We start from the raw sequence: 19,856 nt of genomic DNA on the forward strand, positions 1-19,856 counted from the left end.
AACTGAGAAAGACGTAGGAATGATTTTCATTTGAGAATTCGAGGAGGACATTTCTTATTTAATGGGATAATCTGACAGATTGATATTTGTATGTAGCAATGATATGTCTTAGGAGTAATAACGCAGTTTAGAGAATAGGTCAAATTTTCTACACCAAATACGGATTAAAATGTTTTTCATCTCCACAACTATCTTCGCGTCGTTGTAAAAATGGTTACCAACCCTGCAAATCTGAATAAATTTGACATTGCTTCTTTATATTGGCCGTGCCGTTCACTCTTTCTTCAATGGCCTTGGGAGAACTTTCGTAGGTTGAACTACCTATTAGCCAGGCTGGGAGTGAACTCCAAGTCCTAGGAAAGCTACCAGTAAACAACAACTAAGGATGACTGATATCAACTGGCCGCTTCCAGAGCTAACATTGAACATTTGGATCGATATGCAACATGTGCTTGACAACCAAACGGAAACTTGAATAGGACACCCCAATAATGAGACGACGTTGTGACGAAAAGCGATGTGAAACTTGCTCAAGTTTAAATATAATTCAAAGGCCTCCGAGATTTTCTAGAGGATGTTCACTCACAGGAAGTTAAAAAGATACTAACATCTCATATCTGAGATTATCCAAAGCCACTCTCAGTGATGTGCGGATACAGGTTTGTTTTAAGGTTCAACAAACAATCGGAACAAGAGGCTAATTCCTAATTTCGCACCCTCTGCTTTAAACACGAAAATCATAATTTGTTTGATAGCAAATAACCTTCAAGACCAAAAAAGACACAGTCATGCCTTTCCGCTCACTCTCTCTCTCAAACCGCAACGTACATTATTTACTTGCTTATTGGACAAAGTCAAGTTGACTTGTTATGTCTGTTAAACCAAAATACTTCAATAAAATAGTTGCGATGTTCGACTTTTTTTTTATTACTGCATATATGGCAACTTACAAGGTCTCAATCTACGAATGGCGTTCCGTGAGCCGTGATCGTTTCGGCCAGCGCACTAACTTCGTACTCACACCTTCGACGGCTGTGTGAGATTGCTGGCCGAAAGACCTACAGCTCTTGCGATACAACTGAGTATTGCTGAAAAGCAGGTACAGATTACGTCTCTCTCTCTAATATACACGTTTGGCTTATTGAACCTTTATACAGCGAGTGTAAATTCAGTCTCATACAGATCATATCACAATAGTTATTTTAAATGACATAGATTACTAATTTCCGAAAAACAAAACAAAACCTAAAAAAAATTTTTCGTGCTCCCATCAACTTAAGCAAGTTTATTTTCAAAGAGGCAAACAAGTAAATTTGCTGAGTTAGTTAGATTTCAACTTCGAAGATCAGACACAAAACTTGCAGAATATCACCACAACAAACAACAAAGCCTACCTGCTGAGGAACACAAATAAAAAGTTTGGATTAAATACCATTGCTCTAGTTCAGTCTTGTTGACAGTTCCTCTATCATCCCACTTCCCAAATGTGTATTATAGTTAAACAGCTTATTTCATTTTAACACATGATGAAACTGATCCCATTCAGCAAACTTGTGATCTTGGGACTCCAGGTGCAAACTACAGCCATCACAAATTTCAATATTAACAGATTTATCAACAGTGGACACACTCCTTCAGAGAACAGACTACATAACGAGAATTCATCTCTGCAAAATACCCACAAACCTGACAAAAAGGTTTTAACACTTTTCCTCATTCAACCAACCCAAATGAAACCTTTAATATCTGTAGTTTCAACAGACATAGTAGACGAAATCTGCATGAACAATTCTGCACTGTCAAGAAAATCTATAAATAACAACAATTTTCAAAAACCAACCTCTGCAAAATGCTATCTACTTCATTACTGCAATCATTTTAAACAAGTGTCATTCACAGACAAAGAACCCTTATTACATGTGCTCAAAATAATACCGTAATTTCCGGTCGATTACCCGCGGGTAATCTGTTGATTTTGCATTAAATCCGCGCCACTGCGGGTAATAGGGAGGTGCGGGTTATGTGACAATTTTAAATTCTTCTGGAAGTTGAATTGAAAAAATTTCTCACCTACCTGCGTTTCCACCTCTCAAATGAATTTTATTGTATCAAAAGTGCCACAAAGCGGCACGAAAACATGATGCCAACTCGAGTTTATTTCACGCATAATTAGTTGCGTGACAAACAAATTTTTATCGGCACGCGTGAAAACAAAACCTTGATGGTGACAAAAATAATCCAAGGATATCCGGCGCATCAGTAACAAATTTCCAGTTTTCACTAGCTTGAGCTAAAGAGAATTTTCCCGTTTTAAGGGACTTGTTAGGCCCAGTAGAACAGGAGATATCGATTTTTTTGAGAAATTGCCGACAGTAATTTTAAATCCCAAATGCATCACCAGAATGTTGAAAATAATAGGTGCGAAACTTAACTAATTTCGCGCTGAAAAAGTATTTTAACGACAAATGAACAATGGATATTGCTCATTACGCTCCTATTAAGTCGCCTTAATGTCACGTTTTCGCCACCGAAAAAGTTGAATAACAACGTGCGGGTTATCCACCGGTGCGGGTAATCCGTTGACTTTTTTTTTCGCCGTATGCAATAATCGGCCGGTGCGGGTAATCGGCCGTGCGGGTAATCGACCGGAAATTACGGTAATTATTTAATGTTCTGTTCTGAAGGGAATGGCCAAGCTTCATAGGAAACACCTCATAGAGCTTAAACCACAGCAGTTGAGACAAAGAAGCTTTCTAGGAAAATTCCACACCATGGCTGGGTCTTCAACTCAGTACCTCTTCAGTGAAGCCATTTCCATAAAAAGAAAACCAACGACTGCTACCAATGCTGTAGTAAAGAGTGTCAAACAAAATTCCAACAGATTTCAACTTTCTCTGACATTCATGTAAAATCCACACAAATTAAGAAGCAAGGCAGGCAATTGGGAGAATTACACTTGAAAATCAGGTCTCATTTTGGAATCATTTGAATTCCATGAACTGGAGTTTTGGTGTTTATGAAGCTTTCTGCTTTTGCAGTTTAGCAGGCAGCTTGGACTTTGCCCTGAAAGATACAAAATGTGAAAATTATGGTCAAACAGGTCAAGTGTCCATCCACAGTGAACATTCAAGTCCCTTTAAAAAAAAAATTGTTAATAAGCATTGCTGGTAAATACCTTGCAGGAAATAGTGCTATTTGCTAATTCAGAAGGGACAAAATTGTAAGTCACGAGTGTAATTTCTAACTGCTTTTCAGAATATGGACAAAAATAAACTAATATTTTGGTTAATGTGTGCTATATAGTGAGACAATTATTCACCTCAGTATGAGTAAAAGTGGTGGACATCTACCTTGCTAATTCATGGCTTGTTAAATATCCACCAATATTCACTAATTTGGTAAATTATTGTTGAATAACACTGCTAAAAAAGCAACAACAACTTACTGTTCAATGAGGCTTCCAACTTTCTTTCGAGCCAATTGGACGTACTCATCAACCTTATCCTGAAAGTGAAAACAAATATTAAGGGGAAAAAATGTACTTCTTATCAATTTCAACATAAAAAATTCTCTTAAATCAAACGAGATACAGAGATATGAATTCCTAATCATTGCTCAATTTTATTACGCACCTGATGATCTTCATACAAGCGAGGCACAGAGAATAGGACAATAACACCTGTCAAGGAAATCACCAGGAAATAATGATACAGAAGGAATGACTGGATGATGAACTCAGTAACTGCACAATTATTGTTGACTACTTCACTAACGTACTCACTGACCAACTGACTCACTCCCTCATTCACCAACTAAATCACTGACTCATTCACTGACTTCCTGATTCACCCTCTAACCAACTTGATCACTGACTCATTCACTCAGTCACGCACTGACGGATAAAATGACTTGTATTGAAGGTACCCACCGATAATGATGAGAGTTAAGGCACTGAACCAAGCTCCAACATAGGATAGAACCCACAACAAAAGTCCAAACTGCAAAAAATTACAACCATTGGCCACTAAGTAAAGAAGCTGACTCATCTGCCTTAAGCCGTATTTACACTACAGTTCAGAAGCCATTTTCAAAAGCCACATTAAGTCAACAATAACCTCTGTTTCCTTTACATAGCAGTGAATAAGTCTTTGCTTAGATCATTGTTAAAATTATCTGGGCTCAATTCATCTTGAATTTTATCAATTCATTAAGGAGCTACTATAAAATAATGGCAGACATAAGAGCACACTTGACATTCTATCATATACCTTGATGGAGTCAACAATATCCTCTACTAGGAAGAGTCGCCTCAGTTCCTTGGAATAACAGTTGATATGATCAATACTGGCCTCTACAAACTCCACAGCCTGCAATGAGTAACACAATCAAACTTTAGGTTGCACTGCAGCAGTTCTATGCTTAATATGTAAAACAAAAACTGTTTGCACAAACTAACCCTCTTACACATAAATTTGTCTTGGTCAGTATCCACCAATCCTGACCTGACACTTGGTCAATAACACACAGTGACCAGAAGACATTTTTGTGCTGAGTGCCGAGGTTCAATTCATCTCATTGCAAAACCTTTTCTGAAGAGTCCAACCAAGGCCACTTAAAGCAAAAACATTGAGAAACTCTATGTAGAGGATTTCAATACAGGAAATCACCATGCAAAAGACCAAGATTTCATTTTACCTTTTCTTTGGGGATATCCACGTCTCTCTCAAGAACAGTTCTGTCAAAGATGGAAGAAAAGAAGTCACATAAAATGAATATACTTAATAGTGCAACTTTGGATACAGGTGCAAAGTTGTGTTAAGCTTGTTGATACAATTTACACTGTTACATTTTCAATTTGATTTAAAAATATTAGTTATTCCTCATTATTCATCATTCCTCCTTAGAGGAAGCAGTGTAGCCAAGTAGTCAGGGTGCTGGCTTGTAATCTCAACTGATTTTTTCTCAGCTGTCCAGAGTTCAATTACTTAGCTGCACTTTATGTATGGCCAACTGGTCTGCCTCCTGCCAGTTGAGTGTTTTAAACAGTACCTTCCTTAACAATGTCACGATTTGTTCATATTTGCCCTGAAGAGCCCCCATCGGGGAGGTGGTAAATCAATTAAACATACAAACATTGTGAAAAAAAGTAGTGATGAAGTATTATGGTGGGCCTCATGACATGGTCATTTCCTATGAGGGTCCTACCATTTTGACTGCATACTGCAAGTCTTCTTCAGGCAATAAAGGTCACATGGTTATTATGTTTCCCTGTGAAAAACTAGCTTTCAACATCAGTGTTCTCTTTTTTAAGGCACTAACATCTTAAATTTACCACTTGTAGTGCCTCTTATTGAAAATTCAAAAACAGGATCAAACTCAAACAGTTTGAAAATTTCTTTCACCTGTCATACTTAAAATAGAGAAGAACACTGCAACAGCTCTGCTATTTTAATGGTTGGTCACCAAAAGCTGTTCAGTACCTTTTTAAGCACTTACTTGAAGGGATTCTCAGTGCCGCTTTTCTGGATAGCACCCATAACAGTCATGCCAACCCTATAAAGCAGCGACACTGTTAACAGCGCCATGGAGAAGAAGGTCACAACACTGAGGAATGTATATGTGGTCAAAGAGAACAACAAAACCAGTTCAATGGCAACCACTATTCCTGTTTTCTTCAGACACCGCCAGTAGATCAGATCAATTACTAAAAACAAGAAAGAGCAGAAATTACATCAAAACTTTCTGAACAGTACAGATCTCTGTATTAACAATTCTAACACCTTATGGGCAATCAAATATTGTCTTCAGTAAACCAAGAAGCTTTTCTGAAGAGATGAGAAAGAATGCTTCAAATTTAAAAAGTGAACTCTGCATCTCTACTACAGCCACCATATGGCGTACAAATCTCAAACCAATTCTGCAGGTTTTCAGTAATTCTGAAAGATTGAAACTAAACTGTACATCAAAATTCCCTCGCTTTTCCTATTTTCTTTTAACTCCCCATTCTAGTCTCAAAAGACCTCAAACAATCTTTTGCTTTACTTATTTGTATCATTCCTGTCTATTGAAAGCATAAGAGTGGATATCAGAAGAGTTTGCCTGTATAAAAAGTTTTTTAAAATAAGTGAACTTCAACAGAAGGAACAATCTGGTCTTGTTTGAAGGTAACTAATCTGCAATAAAAATCAAGTTCTGATGAGTAAATTCCCTTGACAGCTTCTACAAAAAATTGCATCAATCTACAAAGACAAATCTGTATGGCATGCTGTCCTCTCTCAAAATGTTTTAAAAAATTGTCTGTGTTGCCAAAAATAATGCCACAAAGTAACTGGCTCAAATAACAGGAAGAGTATGATGTTTTAAAAAATTTATTTGGAATGCTGGGGAACAGTAAAGGTAGACTACAAAGAATAGAAGCTTAATTCTCCAGTGGTAACAGAGTTTTACCCTCAAAGAAGAATGAAACAAAAATTCATTAGAAGAATGTCTCTTAGACCAGAACCACCACAATACAAAATATGAAAGTGAAAATGCAAATTCACTCAAAAAATAAGCATAACGTTTGACTTTACATTAAATCTTGTACAAGCATATAGGGTGTGGAATTATTTCAAAATAGATTTAAATTCTGATCCTGATAGAATGCTTAATAACCTGTACCATAAAAAAAGGAACAGTCCATACAAGGAGGTTTTCAGCATTAGATACACAGAGGAGGTGTATTCTTACATAAAAGCTGAAAACAATTCCTCTGCAAGATAGGATCAAATATCTGAATCTACAAGAGCAACAGGATTGAGAGGAATATTGTAAATACACCAGCAGGTGTAATATCGAAAACTCTAAGAAGCATTGATCTCATCATACTTTCATGGAAAAATCAAGAAACTCTGCTACATGAAAAGCAAAATTTATCAGAAAAGAATGTGACTCATGTAAATAACCAGAAATGATGTGAAAAAATTAAGTTAGTTTATAGACCCCACCCCAAATCTTAGTCAAAAACCAAAATATAAGGTGGTTACTTATAAATAATTCAGTTTGACATAATCATAGAGAATAATTATGCCAGTCAACTGGAAAGAACTTCTATGAATATCTGGGGCAAAAACATAATACGAATAGATTTGAATTGAAAATGAATGATTCACTTTCTCCTGTAAACAAAATGGCATAGTCATATGTGTGAAGAAGAGTCCAATACACGATTCAAGGCCAATTTTAAATGGGGAAAATTGCCTAGCCATAATGAAGCTATTTACTCTCAATTCCTCCCTATATTCTGGGCTTTGGTTACGATTTAATAAACGAATGAAGTTTCCAATAAAGCAATGAACAGGGTGCGACCATCGTTTCATATGTTTTCATTTTTAAGACAGCGCCCTGGTCTACAGTAGATAACACCGTAACACAGTTTCAAGTCCGTGCAATTGAATTCGCAGTAAATAAAATATATTACCTTACTGTCAACATTTATTTTTTTTTAACGAGATATTGATTTCAACGACGATGAAGAATCAACTTCGATGGCCAACAAAGAAAATCTTGTACACGTTCTGTCGTGTCGAGTGCCTCGCTCGCCTCCGCAGGTCATCTAAGCAACAATGAACCTTTACTTAAATATTCCCAATTATTGAGAGCTATATACCTCGTTGATCCACGCCGTTTTGTTTCATCCACACCGCCGGCCAACTTGTCAGCTCTACAATACAACAAAGATCAATTTTTTTTAACAAAATATTAGCTCACGGCCTACTGAAGTAATCCTTCTTCACTGTCTCTGTGTTCGTTTGCCGGCAATCGATCTCAGAATAAAGTGCACTTCTTGTCTTCTACCTCGAACTACATTTGCAAAGTTACAACAAAAATCAAACGTAATTAGCTCTGCTACTTTACATCATCCGCGCAAACCAGTTCAATAAGTTTACCGCTCCTTAGTACAGTACATAAATACACATGTACAACCATCAGCCATAACTGCCAATCTCACCTTTCGTGGCTGGTTCTTCTGGTTTTTCTTCCGATTCTACTTGCTCTGATACTAGATCTTCGACAGCCGACGTTTCTTCTCTTTCATCAGGCACGTTTTCACCTTCTGGCGATGGTTCGTCTTTTGTAATGTCATCCAAAGGTGGTGTAGTCGAGGAGACATCCTCCTGATCCTCCATGCCTGATGAAAAATCTACCAAGTCTCCTGTTTCTGGTGAAGCGGACTCCGACATCATCAAACTCAATATTCCCAAATGTTTACGCTTGACCTCCGATACAATACTTTAAAACTTCAAGTAAATTGACCAGTAAGTTAGATCTTACGCAAGGACGAAACTTAGAAGTGATGGTGGAATATGTTTTCAAAAATCACGCTGGCGCAATTTCCACAAGTCGCCATATTTGGGAAAGCGAATGTAAAAGAACCAATCAGAGTAGTCGTTATAATTCTTTTTTTTTAATAGTCCTCCAAATAAGGAAGTCTCAAAGTTCAAAGTCAAACTCAGAGCAAGCAGAAAGATACAAGCTAACAGAGTTTATGAATTCAGATCGAAAACTCGCTTTGGGGACAAAAAATTAAAAAAGGAATGATCCTCGCGTGGACAGCGAAAAAAAAAAGTTGCATAAAAGGGAAAAATGAAAAAATTCGGGCTTCGCTACGACGGGATTCGAACCTGTTCCTCCCAGAATACCGGACATATGGTTGCTACTACCTCCTAACCTTGCGAACTGAATTCTCAGTTTTCTGGGAATTCCTGGGAATTCTCCGAAATTCCCAATTATGCAAATGACCCTCGCAAACTGAATTCCCAGTTTTCTGGGAATTCCTAGGAATTCCTAAGAATTCTCAAAAATTCCCAACTATGCAAATTAACTCTGATTTAAAATGCTTGGAATTACTGGGAATTTCTGGGAAGACTCCAGTTTTGTGAGGACTTGGAATCCCTAGGAATTCCTAGGAATTCTCAGTTATACAAGCTACCTATAATTTAAGAAGTGTGGAACTCTTGGGAATATCTGGGAATTGAATTTGAGGCAATTTAAATACCCTGAGGTCCACATAAATTCTAAGAAATTCTAAATACCTTGAATGTGAAGGTTTTAAGAAAAGGAGTAATTTCAGAGGCTTAAAACTTTAGCTCAATAAAAGGTATGCTATACAAAACTTACCAAGAGATATACATACATGTATATGTTTATAACTTAAAGATCATGAAATTTCTTATTCAAACTTAGTTTTAGTAAATCTTTACATTAATATGGATTTTCTCATGAACCAGCAGTCAGTTATGTTAAATGGAAATTGCCAATTAATCCAATGTACTCATATCACAGATTTGCTTTCTAACTTCAAAGGACTCTTGGATTCCATAATCAAAAAATATTTTTATTGTGATGCAAATTAATGTCTCATGTTCACTGATGTGCCAAAATCATCAAACATTCATTAGCTGTTCCTTGGTACACAACTTCCTCAATAATTAACAATAATTACATTGTTATCTACACTTTGTTAGTTATGAACATAAGTTACTTCCCTAACTTTCATTACTGGTTGCCTTTGTTAGAAAACCTTGGAACAGTCAAGCTCAGTTGCCTCAAACACTGTCAGAGACTTTTTGTTGACAATATTTTTAGTAGAAATTTCATGCCTTAAACAAACAAATTCAACACCTAATTAATCTTTCTTTTTTCATGATTTTTGTTGCCTTTTTTTTCAGTTTTTTGCTCTGTTTTTGTGACTAATTGCTGTAATTTGTTTTGCTGTTTTTATTCTTACAAAACATTTTTGTAGGACTTCCAATACTTGTGGATCATCCACACACTTTGCAATCATTTGGCATGCAGACAAGACAGAGGTAGTCAATGTTCCCATTGAGAAAAAACACCTTTTAAATGACGTCTTTAATTTACTTTATTTGAAACTCTGATCTGAAAATATTTGTCAACAAGACTTGTTATTATTGAGAAGTACCAACCAAGTTTCCTTTCATAACTTAATTTCTTAAATGTCCCAATCACTGGATCTCCCAAAAAATATTACATCTTTTTATTTTTGGTGCAAAATACAAGTCCTTCTTTATACAAAAATGAAAATTGCAATCCACACTTCAATAATAACAGCTCTTAAGTTTACTTGTTGTTCTTCTCTGTCTGTCAGCTATCAACAAAATTGTTTTATACTTCGGACAGTGCATAACTATTTGTGGATCAGAGTTCCAACGCACCTCTGTAATCGCATATAGTTACTTCTGTCTCTTGTACAAATGTTTCTCCTTTGTAAGACGCACTCTACTCTGTTGTCACTACTGCTTTAAGTTCAGTGGAAACGACTGACTGAGGAATCGAGATGGCGGTGTTGGAACGTGTTGCTGAACGCTTGCTACTGTCAAGCTTTGTAGATTTAGGTACTGGTACACTGGGATCATCTATGTATCTCTTATACTTCCTAATGTGGTATCCTTCTTTTATAAATATGAGGGTAAAAGACGATTTGTAGTCGCAGTCAAAACTGTGATTGGCTTGTGTTATTTCTCACCTTTGCCATGAACACAACTCAAGTGAGTTTCGAGTCTTTGTTTCCTCGACAACTTTCGGCCACAAATCGTGCATTTGTAATACGATCGATTCTTGTCGATTATTTCTACATAGAGTGAGCTCAAATCATTATTTATATCACCAAGGTATCCATCGTCTAGAAGCAGAGAACCGGTTGGAGAAATCAGACTAAATTTGTGCGCTTCTCTCAACACTGCAATCGGCAAGCCAGCGGATTCACTTTGCTAGCCAATGACAAGTCCTAAAAGATCCACGTGATCATGCCCGTGATCGGAAACAAATAAGACTCCATTTGGCGCTCGTCTTTGAATGTACTTTTCATCGGTTGATCGTTTTTCTCAACTGTTTTGCTTAATATAACATTTCTAAAGATAGCTTTTATTGTGGTTCAATGGGAAAACGAGAACAGCGTGAGTGTGTGCGCCGTGGAGTTAAAAGAAGGGACAACAGTTGACATATTGACTGGTACAAACAAGGGTCGAGTGGCCATCTGTAAAGCTACGATTTTGAAAGTTTGTGGTGAGTAAAAATTGCGATATTCGTTACGTGATCAAAATCTTATAAAAGAATAGATGTAGCGGGTTGAATTAGGCTTACATAACGCTCGGCGCAACTGAAACTAGAATAATTCTGAGAATCGAATCGGTCACTTGCATGCCGCAGTTTCTTAAGCTTATGCTTTACAATGAAATAAACCTATCAGTAAGGTTTCAAGATTCCTCTAGTCACGTTTGGGAACATGCAAGATTCATAATAGGAACTGTTATTAAACAAACCTTATTACATAAAGAAGCCCTCCTTGGTAAAAACAAAATAATGTATTCAGCCCTTTTTTAATAAAATCCATGAGAGGGATGTACTAACTCCAATATAAAGATCACTCAATATAACAGAGATTTCTCAATTTGAGAATTCAATGAATGCCCTTTTCCTCATAACCATCTTAAAGGCCTGGTCTGAGCTTTAAATATATTTATTTAAATTTTTTTTTTTTCAAATTCAGATGTCATGGAATCCAGATACAAAATGGTCAAGCTTCTTGTGGACAACCTCATTCAAGGCCAACTTATTGTGAGCCCAGGAAAAAAAATACAAACAGCAGCTAAGTTTGCAGTTTAGGATAACTTCATTCTAATTTATTGTTACAGTTACAACAAGATTTTAATCAAAAAATCAATTTTATCTGTCTGTAATTAACCCCTTCACTCCCAAGAATGCTTGATTTTCAAATATAATTCAAGATATTGTATTTTATGGAAAAGAATCAACAGATTTCCGTATGAAGTTTTCAAGAAAAGAAAAATAAATCAAATTCCATCCTAATATTACCACGCGTTGATGTTAATAATTAATCAAAAATATTTTACACATAAGCCTTAATTAAGCTTCTAAATAAATTTCATTGAATACTTGAATTTTAGCTGGGTTTTTTTAATTTAAAGTATTTATTTTACATCATTAGCCTCAAATTTTTGCTTAAAATTCCCAGTAATTATTAAACATTCCTAAAAATTCCCAGAAATTCCTAGGAATTTTCTAGATTTACAGCTTTTCAGAGAAAGTCATTGGTTCTCTGAGTTGGAATTTCAAGTCCTGTTGGCTATAAACTTGGAATTTCTGGGAATTTCTAGGAATTTCTAGGTTTTTAGAACCAGAGTTGTTATGTTTGGGAATTCCTAGGAATTCCCAGTCTGAATTTACCGTGAAAATTCACACCTTTATTCCTAGTAATTCCTAGGAAAATCCTAGGAATTCCTAGGAATTCCAAAAGCCATTTTGCAAGGGTAAGATTCGAAACCACATATCACAAAAGAGGACAATTTAGGAACTTTTTTATTTTTTCCTTGATATTGGATGCAGTAATTTTAGTTGGATTTGTGGGTGGAAAAAGGAAAAAGGATTATGACAAAGATGAACTGACATAAGGGAAAGAGAAGCCTAAAAAAGTCTCGGTTTCAACTGGGTTTGAACTATGCTTTCCAGATACTACCTGGGTGCTAATATCAACTGAGCTACTAATGCCAAACCACAGACATTTTGGAAGCTCTCCTGTTAAAAAAACAAACAAACAAAAACAAAGCAAAACAAACAAAAAAAGAGAAAGGCTTCGACGTGGTTCGAACTCATTCGAAGCCCATCTTGGAAAGCCCCCATTGGAGAGGTGGTAAATCAAGTAAACATACAAACATTGTGAAAAAAAGTAGTGATGAAGTATTATGGTGGGCCTCATGACATGGTCATTTCCTATGAGGGTCCTACCATTTTGACTGCATACTGCAAGTCTTCTTCAGGCAATAAAGGTCGCATGGTTATTACGTTCCCATTGTGGAAAACTAGCTTTCAACATCAGTGTTCTCTTTTTCAGGCACTAACTTCTTAAATTTACCACTTGCAGTGCCTCTAAAAATTTTTGAAAATTCAAAAACAGGATCAAACTTGACCAGTTTGAAAATTTCTCTCACCTCTTGTGCTTAAAGTTGAGAAGAACACTACAACAGCTCTGATATTTTAATGGTTGGTCACCAAAAGCTGTTCAGTACCTTTTTAAGCACTTACTTGAAGGGATTCTCAGTGCCGCTTTTCTGGATAGCACCCATAACAGTCATGCCAACCCTATAAGGCAGCGACACTGTTAACAGCGCCATGGAGAAGAAGGTCACAACATCTTGGAAGCGAATTTTTGTCCGAAGTGTGGAGTGGTTGGCTGGTTGGCCGGGGGGAAGGGGGGGTAGGGGGAAGGGGGGTAGGGGGTAGATTAGATACAAAATAAACGGCTGGTTAAGAATTAGCTTGCGTGGCCAATGCACAAAGTGAAGAAAAGGGCAAATTTGATGTAAGGGCAAAGTGCGATCGGCAGGATTTCCCACCCAGATCTTGATATCTTAAAATACGTGCTGACGTAAATGCCGCCTTCCCACCCCACCCGCGTCGTGCGTGAGGCACGCAGTTTAGCAAATAATAAACAAAGTTCACTCGTGGTCGCATTTAACCAACAAATAGACTTCAAATATCGAGATGTGCTGTTTATAAACGTGCTTTTTCATATATAAAAAAGAAGACCTTCGTCTTCTTGAAGGCTTTGATACTTTTTTGTGTTGTTATATTTTAAGGTTACTTTTTAAGGTTACTTTATTCCACACAAGAATCTGTAATGTTCTTTATAGTTCTTTACTAAGCTCAGCCCAGCTACACTCCTAAAAAATTAACTCTTCTCTCTTATATTGGGTGTACTCATATACTTCATACTACTGTACATTACTGTACTGTGCTCTACTCTACGACTTTACCACTTCTACTCCGCTCTTTCTTCCTCCTCACTTCTTCTCTCTTAGCCTGTTCCATCCTCTCAATCAGCGAAGACACGCGAAAAAAGGCGCGCACATTAACTACTTGCAGACAAGCGGACGTAATCTGCAGCCGTCTCCCTTGTAACCGCAACCGCCGCGGCTCGCTTGCTTCAACACAGCGGTTCAACGTTTGTACATGTGTGCAGGTTATAATTACTAAGTGGAGTGCTGTCATAAACGAGTTACACACAGCCTAACATACAAGTGAGTCGAGGTGTTTTGCAATCGTCTTTGTTTTTGTTAAGAATTGAAACGGAAAGGTCAATCAAAAGGATACCCGTACTTGAATAAGCTTCGTGTTCGAAAATTGTCGAGTTTTCTCTTTCCCTTCTTTTATTCCTTCTACATATAACGATGCACGTTTCAATTTTCTTTCGCTAATTTTTCGAGACAGGGGCTGTTTTTCATGTTTTTCTATGAAATTTTCCGCAGGAAAATGGTGACGGGCCTGCCAGAATTGATCCCCTCACGCACACCCGACGTTTGATCGCTGTGTTGCTTGCTTCCTGGTTCACCCCCCCCCCCCCCCCCCCCACCTCTATTTCACGCATCTCCACTTCCTAAAGAGCCTAAAGCAAGCTAATTCTCTCCACTTTCTATCTTCAATCAGCCAACAATAGCTGCCATACTAACATGACTGACATCAGCCACCAAAACATTAGCTTTCCAGGCGCTGCTGATTTAGGAAGGTTAGGGTAACAGTCAGGCTGTGGACAATCTCCCAAAGACTTTGATTCATCTTCTTTCTCGTCATCAGGAGACCTGCCTATTCAAAGATACTCTCTTGTGAATTTTGGATAGCAAGAGTTAAAGTGGACAAACTACACAGGGTATGAGGGGAGAGACGAGGAATGGTGGGAAGCGGAAGAGTTGGAATTAAGTGAATGGGTAAAGACACTCCTCAGAGTTCTCTCCCCAAGACGTGTTCCTACCATTGGACTAGGAGACAAAAACAAAATTTGCCATAACTTTGCCCAGAGAAAAAAACGAAATGCTTGTTTAAGATCACTGAAACTTTCAATTTATTGTGATATTTAAAATACCAACATTAGGGGAAGTGAAAAACACCCACGAATTAATGGAATTTTAAATGATTATAAGTTCCGTATTTCCTTGAATAAGCGCCTACCCTTAGCATAAATTGAAGTAACCGAGCGAAAACGTTTTTCTATTGCCACTTTATCCAAAACCTTTTGAGCTTCAGCTCTCGAGTTTCTTTTCCGTTCCAGATATTTCAGTCTTCATGCGCTTGTAGAATTCCCTTATGTATTTTTACCTGTGGTTTTGACTTTTCCGTCCTATCAGTGCGCTAACTCAACTAACGCCTACTCGGTAAGGCGCCCTCCTACCAATAAGCGCCCCTAACCCCCCCCCCCCCCCTTTTAGCCACAATTTTATGAGTGCTCGGGCGTTTGTTTGAGGAAATATGGTATTCACTTCTCCTAAATAAAGGGGGGAGGGGGTGGGGGGGCGTACCTGCACCTTTAGACCCCTGCCAGCTACGCTCATGCAAAGTGTCCTGTTGCGCACCCAATCCCCCGCGGTGAAACGACAATTTTGCAGGCTGGTTTTACGAATCTATTTAACCAATTCAAAATGGACACCAACATACAATGGAAAGCAAAATATCCATTCTCACCTTTTTCATCGACGTCTTGGTAATCATAACCGAACTCGAAAGACTTCTTGAACATCTGTTGGTGAGTGTAAACCGGAAACAACGGCACAATGACGTCATCTCTGTTGTGACCAATGGGTGCATCGTAAGTAGATAGCACATTCGCATCCTTCTTAAACTTCCGCAACCATTTTTCATAGATACGATCCACAAACGCGTGATGAAGAGGAAAGATCGGGTCGTTTGATGCTGAAGGTACGTCCCCCATTTCTCCTCCAACAACTATGTGGACCCGGTTGTGCAAGCCGTGGACGTTAGGAAGGCGAAAACCAGTTTTGGTGCTGGCATAACCCTCTAGGATGTTTTTAAAATTGCAGCTAGACTCTTTATTGTAGGGTGGGAAGTCGAAGGTTTCAAAACGGAGCGCAAAGTTAACTTCTGTTTTTGTTGGAAATGTCATAGTATATCCTTGTTTCTTCACTTTCTTCTCCTTCTCATCATCTGTGTTCCGTTTCAATCCAGCTCTTGTTATGTTAGGCTCACACGGCTTTTTTAGGGCATTGGTTTGTTCCTTGGTGCAAAGGACGTACCATTTATCCAAGTATTTGCCTCTCACGATGCCAGTAGTTTGGTTTGTTACACCAAGGAGCTCTTCAGAGCAAATTGTAGGGTCGCATTGAGTGGGATTCCCAGTCCAGTCCCAGAAAGGAAGGGCAAATTCTTCATCTCCTCCAATTTCCTGCAAGGCTCTCTCCCATGCCAACAAGTACAACCGATGCCATGAGGGAAATCCCTGACCATCGTGTGCGAAGTCGATATCAGATTCAGTGACATCATGAGGTAAAATGGTGTCACTTGCCGCATAGTAATGCATCCACGTGAACAGGTCATAGTTAGTGACATTATAAAAGTAGGACTTTGGGTCGCCACCCTCCATAACAGTTTTGCTTATCTCCTCGTAAGAAGTAGACGTAACCACGAAGTCACTTACATAGTGCTTGGACATTTTAACGTATCTCATGTATCGATCTTTCTCCTCGGCTGTCAGGTTCAGAAAATTTCTTCGTATCAAATTTTTCTTCTGCGTGCAGTTCTTGCCATAGTAACCAAACGCGCATTTGCTGCAATCGTAACCTGCATAGTTTGCATTGCATATGCAGACTTTATTGTAAAGAGCACGCGGCCAGTTGTGTCTCTCGTCCTCCGTCTGGAACGGTCGGTAATGGCTGTACTTGAATGTCCAATCACGAATGGTCAATTCCTGGCACTTTCCTCTGTCTCCATCGCAGCCACATAGTGTGGTGAAGCCTTTGGGGATAGGACAACATTTCTTGTCTCTCAGGCTGTCCCGGTCAGTACAGACTCTGGGAAACTGGCCTTCAACCCAGGGTAAAATGACGACGACAAAGACAAGGTATGCGATGCTGGGGTAACCCATTTTATGATCGACTCCCTGAGAGACAAAATTTAGGTCTTATTGTTATCTGTCCTCCGAGCCTAGACGTTCAACAATTATGTGAAACATAGATATCTCTGTTTAATTTTTAATAGTTCTAATAATAGTAATGACAATGATGATAAGAATTATAATAATGATGATGATGATGAGAATAGAATCATGAAAACTTTCAAATAGAGAGAAACTGGGTTTTTTATGTGTTTGTTTTTGAAGAAGAGATGAAACTCAAACATGAAAACTGTTTTCTATAAACCTCACCGAGCCAGGAAAAAAGGTTGATTATTTTACACATTTTCTTTCGCATTTTATCTCACTAAAGTCCGAATTTAATTGATCCATCTTGCAACGACTGTGTTTACAAATTTACAAGATCCTAAAAATGATTAAAAACTCTGGATTGATAGATTTTAGAATCTAAAAAGGGCCGGATGCCATCGAATCTTGAATAAATGTTTCTTTTTCATTCTTTTCATGTCACAAACGGTTGGATTATGCATCTCGAAAAATTTGACCTGTACTCTCGATTATTCTGGTTCTTTTATTAATTATGCTGTAAGGTTACTCCTCGCATAAAAATCCTCATAACAAAGAGCCGTAATTTCGCTTTATCTCAAGAACTTAGCAATCATGACCAGCTTAATTTTCTTGTTTGTGATTTTAAAAGCAACAACTGTTCAGATCCAAAATCTCTTGTTTAATTCCTTTCAAGTGATCGAGATCCAGATTCCCGGAAACTTATCTTCCAGTTCACACTAGGCAATTATTATTCAAATTCTGGGAATTAGTCATGCAGCATATGCAAACTACCCAACAAATGAGCTTAAGATGATATGAATTTTCTTAATGTCATACGGGTTATCACTGTATGCTCTTTGTTGTCTCTCTGACCTAGTTTGGCAACGAATCCATCACCGAAAATATTGACCAAAAAGTTTAAACTTCGAAATCCATTGCTGCTCGCTTGAGAAACTGATTTTCTTCACAACGTTATTGGAAATAAGCGGCTTTTCTGGCGCAAAATATCTGCGACTTGAATCAATGGAAGAGTTCATCATATCACAAAACCACATAATTAACGGCGATGCAACTGGATCATGTAATTTCATAGAATAGTTCAACTTTCCCAGAAAGCATTCTGTAAGCAAGTCTTACTTGTAAATATAATTTTCGGCCCAAAATCAAACTTTATTGCAAGAGACCGTTTCGCTACTTTTTAACAAAAACCTCCTTCGATTTTAGTCAGCCTGAATTCCCTCTTTAGAAGCAACTCTCGAAGTCAATCCGCGATCGGCCTACAACAAAAACATGCGCATTTCTGGTAAGGACTTTGACGAACTGAACATAGTTTGATCATCGGGTGTTTGAGACATGTGCATCGAGTACAGTCCGCATTCTGTTTCTCGTATAATTATCGTCTAAAATGTACCTTGGACATTGTTACCACAAGAGCAGTATATAAATCCTTTGTAGCGATCATGTTGTGAGCGCCTCTTGATTAAGATTGGAGCTTCGAGGTAAGACTACGTGTCTTCCTTGAGAACGAGTTTGATTAAAGCATACCTTCGTCTTCTTTAAAACTGCAAGCTTCTTTGTTCCTAAGATTTGAAATTTCTCCTCTTAAAGTTTGTTCCTGTACGTCACGGTGCTATTGACAAGCCGACTGAACAGTAAAACTAAATTACTATGAAACTATATCTCATCTATTTTGATGGATTCTTAGAAAAGGTTTCCTCAGAATGAGAGTACAGCGTACCTTTGTACTTAAGATTTCTTAGAACTCTAAGCGTCGTTACCAGACTTAAGAGTCTCCTTGTAAAATATACCTTCGGTAGACGCTGCCGAATTTTTCTTCTCTAAGAAGCCTGCTATAGTGCCGTCAGCTTTGCATGGGTCGGCGATTTGTACACAATGTGTTTTGTCTGGACCTCTGAATCGCTTCCAAGAATTCAGCAAACATAATCAACGAACTACATTATTTCAATCTACAAATTTCAAGTCAAGGTATGAAATAACATCCTAGCGAGCATAAGATAGAGATCACTAAATTTATTTCAGAATTAATCGACATGATACAGCAGATGCGAAGTATAAAGTCTGTACACGGTTTTCACTCATTCATCGAACATAAATAATATACCTTTCCGGGTATGCGCTAATCTTGTCAGCACTGCTGTATGGATATAAAATCAGTCTGTGTCATTCAGGTGTTTGTTGCTTGCAAGGTTTACAAAACTGTAACATGGTGAATTGTATCGTTCATTGGAAATCTCTCCGAATTTCTCCTATCTACCAAGAAGAAGGGAACTTAGCAACATACATAATCTGCGGCGCGGAACTTCCCTCGCCAATGTAAAATCTTTGCTCGCTTCAAACATGGAAGTAACACGGCAATCATTAAAGAAACATAATCAAAGTGTACCTGATCGACTAGCTTGTCAACTATGCACTCTTAATGCTTCCGTTTCTTAGGACTGAAACTTTTAGTATCCTTTCCTGAACGCTTCTTAAAACAAGTAACGCGCTAATGCCCACAGAATGCTGGAATGTATCGCGTGACTTAAGTTTACCCAATGTGTGGTTGGCGGGGGGGTAGGGGGGTAGGGGGGTAGATTAGATACAAAATAAACGACTTGTGAAGAATTAGCTTGCGTGGCCGATGCACAAAGGGAAGAGAAAGGGCAAAGTTGATGTAAGGGCAAAGTGTGATCGCCAAGATTTCCACCCTGATCCTGATCTTAAAATACGCACTAGCGTAAATGCTGCCTTCCCACCCCTCCCCCGTCGTGTATAAGGCATGAAGGTAAGTAAATGATGGACAAAGTTCACTCGTGGTCGCATTTAACCAACAAATAGACTCAAAATATCGAGATGTGCTGCTTATAAA

The 19,856-nt window shown here is 38.1% G+C and overlaps 3 protein-coding genes across 5 annotated transcripts; 1 reads left to right on the forward strand and 2 right to left on the reverse strand.

Annotated features, from left to right (window-relative positions):
* Positions 1-2,745: 2,745 nt before the first annotated feature.
* Positions 2,746-8,407, reverse strand: LOC113682243 (reticulon-1-A). Its single transcript, XM_027199394.2, has 9 exons — positions 7,991-8,407; positions 7,649-7,702; positions 5,497-5,704; positions 4,696-4,735; positions 4,269-4,367; positions 3,929-3,998; positions 3,633-3,679; positions 3,446-3,504; positions 2,746-3,063 (listed from the first exon to the last, which is right to left on the reverse strand). The coding sequence occupies exons 1-9, from the start codon at positions 8,223-8,225 to the stop codon at positions 3,015-3,017; spliced, it is 861 nt and encodes a 286-aa protein (XP_027055195.2). The 5' UTR covers positions 8,226-8,407; the 3' UTR covers positions 2,746-3,014.
* LOC149043237 (uncharacterized) lies at positions 8,346-11,867 on the forward strand. Its single transcript, XM_089213711.1, has 3 exons — positions 8,346-8,405; positions 10,920-11,067; positions 11,552-11,867. Exons 1-3 carry the CDS (start codon positions 8,346-8,348, stop codon positions 11,665-11,667), a joined length of 324 nt encoding a protein of 107 aa, XP_089069837.1. The 3' UTR covers positions 11,668-11,867.
* A 1,689-nt stretch (positions 11,868-13,556) lies between these two features.
* LOC113682241 (tyrosinase) lies at positions 13,557-19,519 on the reverse strand. Of its 3 annotated transcripts, none has more exons than XM_089212433.1 (3): positions 19,392-19,519; positions 15,535-16,966; positions 13,557-14,661 (listed from the first exon to the last, which is right to left on the reverse strand). In XM_089212433.1, exons 2-3 carry the CDS (start codon positions 16,949-16,951, stop codon positions 14,498-14,500), a joined length of 1,581 nt encoding a protein of 526 aa, XP_089068559.1. In that variant the 5' UTR covers positions 16,952-16,966; positions 19,392-19,519; the 3' UTR covers positions 13,557-14,497. The 3 variants fall into 3 exon arrangements, with proteins under 3 accessions (XP_089068559.1, XP_089068558.1, XP_089068560.1); XM_089212432.1 differs by having other exon boundaries at positions 19,290-19,510; XM_089212434.1 differs by lacking the exon at positions 19,392-19,519 and adding an exon at positions 18,533-18,893.
* Between the last annotated feature and the right edge of the window lie 337 nt (positions 19,520-19,856).

Source organism: Pocillopora damicornis, chromosome 7, assembly GCF_964200805.1.
Source record: "Pocillopora damicornis chromosome 7, jaPocDami1.2, whole genome shotgun sequence".
NCBI lineage: Eukaryota > Metazoa > Cnidaria > Anthozoa > Scleractinia > Pocilloporidae > Pocillopora > Pocillopora damicornis.

Excerpts from the sequence above, each read along its gene's own strand:
- LOC113682243 (XM_027199394.2), bottom strand. The coding sequence starts at position 8,225 with ATGATGTCGGAGTCCGCTTCACCAGAAACAGGAGACTTGGTAGATTTT. Across the intron at positions 4,736-5,496 it reads GGCACTGAGAATCCCTTCAA|AACTGTTCTTGAGAGAGACG; the intron begins GTAAGTGCTTAA and ends CATCTTTGACAG. Across the intron at positions 3,999-4,268 it reads ATATTGTTGACTCCATCAAG|TTTGGACTTTTGTTGTGGGT; the intron begins GTATATGATAGA and ends AATTTTTTGCAG.
- LOC149043237 (XM_089213711.1), top strand. The coding sequence starts at position 8,346 with ATGTTTTCAAAAATCACGCTGGCGCAATTTCCACAAGTCGCCATATTT. Across the intron at positions 8,406-10,919 it reads CCATATTTGGGAAAGCGAAT|ATAGCTTTTATTGTGGTTCA; the intron begins GTAAAAGAACCA and ends ACATTTCTAAAG. Across the intron at positions 11,068-11,551 it reads TACGATTTTGAAAGTTTGTG|ATGTCATGGAATCCAGATAC; the intron begins GTGAGTAAAAAT and ends TTTCAAATTCAG.
- LOC113682241 (XM_089212432.1), bottom strand. The coding sequence starts at position 19,367 with ATGATTGCCGTGTTACTTCCATGTTTGAAGCGAGCAAAGATTTTACAT. Across the intron at positions 16,967-19,289 it reads AGTTCCGCGCCGCAGATTAT|GGAGTCGATCATAAAATGGG; the intron begins GTATGTTGCTAA and ends TTTGTCTCTCAG. Across the intron at positions 14,662-15,534 it reads CCAAGACGTCGATGAAAAAG|GCAGGTCTCCTGATGACGAG; the intron begins GTGAGAATGGAT and ends ATCTTTGAATAG.